Below are 6,011 nucleotides of genomic sequence, written 5' to 3' on the forward strand. Positions count from 1 at the left end.
TACCCAATTTGTCCTAAGCGGTAGCTCTACGTTCTTCTGCAGAAGTTAAGGATGTATCCGGTTTGTTTGGGCTTTTGGGAGGTTCTCTCGGTTACTGACCGCTCTCTTAGAATTGCAGTTTCAGTTAGAACATTTGGGTTAAAAAACCCACAAATGCAAAATAAACTCCTGAATGTTCTCTTTTGTTACGGTTGCCTTGGTTCGCGTGTACCTGCGGGATAATTCTAGAAAAACATTAAATAAAAACATCTTGAGTACATCAGTTGAATAAGAGATTGTCAGGTTTTCACTTTAACATGTTAATAGTTACTTTTAGCATATGATTATTTGGATTAACATGAAATAAATTTTGTATACCTGTGAGTTTGATTTGAGCCTACTATTGTTCACACATGCTAGTTAGAGACTTATAATTGTGATCGGACAAAACATTGAGAGCTTTATACTTGAAGTTGTTTACTTGTGATTAGAAAAGTGAACATGTGATTAAGTATTTAAACCAGTGTTTACTTATCTGATTAGATATTAATTTCTGTTATGTTTTTGTGAGTTAGAATTGTGATATGCAATAAGTTAAATTCATGTTACTTATTTGTTATGCCATGCTTAATATCATGCTTTACTGCCTATATTTAATCATACACATTGCCTTTTTTTCTTCGGCTCTTCACTTGGCAGGGAAGGGAGGCTCCTGCTTGTTGCAGAGGACGATATAAAAGAGGGGAAGAAGATAGAAAAAGAGGAGGCGAGATGCGATTGAAGAAGCACAAGCGGAACCGGAAGGTGGTGCGGTTCTACTCGACGTGCTATGGCTTCAGGGAGCCCTTCAAGGTGCTCTGCGATGGCACCTTCGTCCACCACCTCCTCCTCCACAAGCTCGGCCCTCCCACCGACATCCTCTCCTCCCTCCTCTCCGCTCGAACCTTAGTCTTCGTCACCAGGTTGCTATTTGTTGCTTCTCCTCCTCCTCCTGCTGCTCCTCTTCTTTCTTTCCATCTTAACCCCTCTTCTTTCTCTTCAGGTGCATGCTTTCAGAGCTTAAGCGGCTTGGGGAACCCTTCTCCGAATCGCTGAAAACTGCCCTCAGCCTCACCATCACCAAGTCTCTCATCATCGTCACTGTCATCTTCTTCGTCTTTCTCTTTCTCTCTCTCTTGTTGTTGTGTTTAAGAAGTTTGATGCTGGTTGCAGATGCAAGCACGAGAAGCGAAATTCTGCTTCCGACTGCATCGAGGCGATCGTCAAAGGCAACAACCCCGACCACTTCTTCGTTGCTAGCCAAGACGCCGACCTCCGCAAGAAATTTCAAGAGGTTTGATTTTGTGTTTGCCCTCTCTCTTACTCTTTATCGCATTCCCCTTCCATTTTTTAGGCTTCTGCAGTTGGGTACTCTCAACTTAGCGTTCTCTATCTGTAGATATCCATGGCGGTTCTTTAGTATCTGGTTGAATAAATGAGTTCTGTAGATGCATATTGTTATGTCGGCCTTTGTAAAGTAGTATCTTTAGCAATAAGTGGGGAGTGTGCATTTGGAAACGGGCCACTTGATAATACATGCCTGAGATTGTTCCATTGCCTTTGCACATCGATCTTTTTATTAGTGAGTGTGTGAATGTAGCCCGTAAGCAATGAAATAGGGAATGACTTAACAATTTGAATCTCAACACCTGAGACATCGCAGAACAGTGACCTTTCTTGAGAATTTTGGTAGTTTGGTATCACAATAATTCTCATGATTCAACCCCATTGGTTAGGTTATCCCTCATAAGCGCAAGAGAAAGAATATCAACAGATGAGAAACACTAGCTTCTCTTTTGATATTCATTATCTTTTGTTGATTTTACAATCTTGTGTATCTTTAAGGCTTTTGATTATAAAGACGTGTGTGAAAAGTGAATAAATTGCACAGAAGGAGCAGAATAATATTGGCTGGTGAGATGCAATGTAACATATCTGTTCTCCAACTTCTATGAAATGTGTATAAATCTCCCAGAAAGAGCATAACCATATCTGCATCTTATATGCTATTATATGATTCATGTTCTCTAAAATGCTTAATCATCAAATCAAGTAGTTGGTAGGAGAGGATGATGCTCTGAAGTGGTTTCTCTATTAAGCTTTCTATAGCTTTCAGCTTTCCATATATTACAAAACCTGGCATTTGGTTTCATGTTTCTCAACCTGATTACAAATTTTGCTGTTTTTCAGCTTTCTGCTCCTTTGTGAGGAGTATTGAAATGAATATTGCCTACTGCTGTTTGGATCTTGTACTTCTTCTGCGTTGACATATTTGTTGCATCAATTGAACTATGAGCATTCTGGCAAGTTTACATATCTGGTTTTCTTATGCCAGTTGCATTTGTAATGTTATAATAAACCATTTAACCATGGTGATTTGCTTGTTAAATATGCATGCTTTTCATCTTGCAGATACCAGGCGTCCCAGTAATATATGCATTGAAAAATGCTTTGTTCCTTGATCAACCATCGGCGTGTCATCTCCAGTTTGTGAAAACAGCTGAAGAGAAGCGTCTACACATGAAGGAATTGGAATTTGAGATGATAAAGAAAACGGAAAAGAAGAGACTTGCCAACGAAGGTGCAGCAGATGGTGCTGAAAGTTCAGGACATGGCGTAGAAGGAAGAGTCGTGCATAACATGCATAAAAACTGGTCGTTTAATACGAAAGATAAGACTAAGTTCAAACGAAAAAGAGCAAAGGTTAGTAACATGGATCCCCTTCACTTGTTCTCTAGAACTGCTTTTGATCAGCGATACATATTTCATCACAACAATGACTTCTCCAATCGATCCTGAATGTGTGTATGTGGCATATTAATCTTGGACTTTTTGTCATGTTAATGAGGAACTTAAACTCATGGACCTGTTCATGCCCTAAAATAAAGCATTACATACTATTGTTTCTTGGCATGCCTTTCGGGTTGTTTTGTAGTGATAGTAGGATAATTTTATCCTGTCATGTTGAATTGGTTATTTTATATTTTTTACCAACAAATATCAGCTAAACTAATAATATCTTATTTCGTCTTTGATGGTGCTCCATCAAGTTATCCTCTATGAATTTATGTTTATATTTCGTTGTTGTAGGGTCCAAATCCATTATCATGCAAAAAGAAAAAGAATCCAAAAGGTCCCATCGCTGCTTGAAAATGGGTGAGTGTATCTATATTTAATAGGCCTTTTCAAATGTCTTTCTAGATATCTTTGCTGACCTTTTGCGGTTGCTATTACTTATTTCGTCTTTGAGCATATTGAACCTAAATTTATTTTAATTGCTTAGCGAAGGTAAACTAAATGAAATTACTAAAACACTCAAGGTGATTTTTTTTTCAAATTTAAGTTGTTGCTTTCTAGGGTGGGCTGTCTTTTTAGATAGTAATTTTGTTTGTAAAATTACAATGTCTTTTTTCAACTCTAAAGGTAATGACAAAATTTTCAAACTGCCGCCTTCTGAAGGGTGCTTTGGTAATTTCAATTAATTGAATGTTATAGAAATGTTTAAAATGTGTCTGTACCGTACTATCTGGTGGGAAGTCATATATGAATTCTATTCGATCCATAATTATGAGAAGCTACTTAAAACCTTGAATGCTTGTTTTCCTAGCTGCTGACTTCGAAAGTGTGAAACTGCGTGCATCTGAATCTCGCTTCCGAGAAATGGAAAATGTGTTTCTCCCAAGATGAAAAAGAACTAACTTGATTGATATTACAAATGTCTTTCTCATGTTAAAAGCTTTGTACTTTCTTTTCCCAAATTTATTTCTTTATTATAAAATCTATGTACATAACGAATATTTTTATAAAATTACTTAATTCATCTTAAGTAAAGCACACATTGTTTTGATTCTACTCATTTTTATTGTTGTTTCTTACCTTCTTACGCTTCCTAAGCACCACATTTCATGCATCCAAGCATTTCTTAAACACATGCTTCATGTATTGCCTTTTGCACCTTATTCTGGTAACTGTGGTTCAATTTAACCCCATAGATGCCTACAACATTGTTGCTTAGCAGCCAACACACTTTGTATTGTCATTAAGCATAAAATCCATAATTTTTTTATCACAAAAATTTGTTGTAGCTGTTGAACTCTTGAAAGGCTTTATTTGGCATTGCAATGCATGATTCAAAGCATGTTTCTTACTAAACAAGCTATGTAGATGACATCTGTAGCTTGATCCACAAAGCATATAAGAAACACATTACAGTATATATAAATACGCATACACATAAGTTGTAACTTACCTTTAAGAAAATATTAAGCTTTTTTTAATTCCTAAAATGTAAGGGATTATTAAGTTGATGAAAAAGTTTCTGGAAGAGATTGGCGTCTTCACTATTTCATGGAAGAAAAATTGATGCCTATTTAAATGATTGGGGAGCAAAAAGTTTTGACTAGAGTATTGTGAAACTCTTCCTTTTGATCGAAGCATCATAGAATCTATTGAGATGTGTAGGATTTGTCTAGGAATCTTTTCACAAGCAGTAGTAACATTTATTTCTTCAAAAGGTGAATTTAAGAATTTTGATCTTTGTTTTGGACCGGTTGTATTGCTCAAGGAAAATATCTGCGACTTTGGGAATTTTTAGCTGCCTAATTTGTTTGAATTTATCTTGGAGCGGTTAGATGATCATAAGACCTTTCACAAGTAGTAATGTTATTTATTTCTTTAAAAGTTGAAAAAAGGATTTTGATCTTTGTTTTGCACCGCTTGTATTGCTCAAAGAAAATAGCTGGGACGTTGAGGATTTTTAGCTGGCTAATTTGTTTGAAATTTATCTTGGAGTGGTTAGATTATCATAAGACCTTTCATGAATAGCAATGTTATTTATTTCTCAAAAAGGGGAAAAAGGATTCTGATCTTTGTTTTGGACTGATTGTATTGCCCAAGGAAAATAGCTGCGACATTGAGAATTTTTAGCTGGCTAATTTGTTTGAGATTTATGTTGGAGTGGTTAGATTATCATCAGACTTTATTGGCGTATTCAAAACTCTCTCTCTCAAATACAGAATTTGCTCTTAAGCTAATGATGGCTCTATCTCTACAGCTCCTAACCAAACATAACCTAGATCAAAGAAAGGAACCTGCTCCCTAGAATGAACGAGAATTAGGAAAATATGGTGTCCATTATCAAGCTATCATGATATATTTTATATAATTTTAGTATCTGTGACTTTCTATTGATGATATGATGTTTTCATGTATTTACAGTTGCTCTGGATTGCTTAACTGGTAAAGTGATTACATAAATCCATCACATTAAGGAGTCCTCAGTCCTGACATCATACTGTTTACATAATCAACAGTATTAGCCAGCAGGGAATAAGAATTTCATTGTTTGATTTTTGTTACAACCTTTTTCAGATTACATATAAAGGGAGTTTATTAAGTAGATTTGCTTGTAGCAAGCCATAAGCCTTGCTGAAAATCAATCACCTGCCATTTCAATCTTATTACAACTTGTGGGTTTCCTTTTTTACCGGTAAGCTTGCTTTGGATGTATTTGTTACTCTTGTGAGGTGCAACCTAATGTTCATATAAAATTCACTAGCGATCACTGAAAAAATGAGCAAAATTTTCACCCAGATTACCGATTTATCCTTTCATCTGCAATAAACAAACACTGGCAATTGATGCTTGAAAGTAACGCGGGACCCTCTTGATGCGTGTGATAACTCCAAGGTGGACACGTATCATCCCTGAGTCTGTGATATGAACCGTTCTTGAAAATCGGACAGTTGTGATCATCATGTATGGTAAAAGTCATTTAGGATAAAATGTGGGTCTTAGATTTGGGCTATGATTTTTCGTACATAATTGTCTGGGGCTCTATATGGTGGATCATTTCCACAGGTAATGTACGGATTGGATTTTATGTTATTTGGTGTTATCCAAAACTTCAAGCATTTTAGTATTTTCTTTTTTAGTTATGCAAAACAAAGAAAAACCGTGTCGATTATCCGATCGTTCCAGCTCATGCATTTTCC

At 36.2% G+C, this 6,011-nt stretch overlaps 1 protein-coding gene across 2 annotated transcripts; it reads left to right on the top strand.

The window, feature by feature from the left end:
• The first annotated feature begins 678 nt into the window (after positions 1-678).
• On the top strand, positions 679-5,526 carry MEE21 (PIN domain-like family protein). 2 transcript variants are annotated; one of them, XM_089996204.1, is made up of 6 exons: positions 679-941; positions 1,022-1,102; positions 1,192-1,312; positions 2,431-2,721; positions 3,109-3,174; positions 5,236-5,526. In XM_089996204.1, exons 1-5 carry the CDS (start codon positions 751-753, stop codon positions 3,166-3,168), a joined length of 744 nt encoding a protein of 247 aa, XP_089852330.1. In that variant the 5' UTR covers positions 679-750; the 3' UTR covers positions 3,169-3,174; positions 5,236-5,526. The 2 variants fall into 2 exon arrangements, with proteins under 2 accessions (XP_089852330.1, XP_089852331.1); XM_089996205.1 differs by lacking the exon at positions 1,022-1,102.
• Positions 5,527-6,011: the final 485 nt, after the last annotated feature.

This window comes from Nuphar pumila, chromosome 2 (assembly GCF_984573655.1).
Source record: "Nuphar pumila chromosome 2, dmNupPumi1.hap1.1, whole genome shotgun sequence".
NCBI classification, from domain to species: Eukaryota; Viridiplantae; Streptophyta; class Magnoliopsida; order Nymphaeales; family Nymphaeaceae; genus Nuphar; species Nuphar pumila.

Excerpts from the sequence above, each read along its gene's own strand:
- MEE21 (XM_089996204.1), top strand. The coding sequence starts at position 751 with ATGCGATTGAAGAAGCACAAGCGGAACCGGAAGGTGGTGCGGTTCTAC. Across the intron at positions 1,103-1,191 it reads CTCAGCCTCACCATCACCAA|ATGCAAGCACGAGAAGCGAA; the intron begins GTCTCTCATCAT and ends TGCTGGTTGCAG. Across the intron at positions 2,722-3,108 it reads TCAAACGAAAAAGAGCAAAG|GGTCCAAATCCATTATCATG; the intron begins GTTAGTAACATG and ends TCGTTGTTGTAG.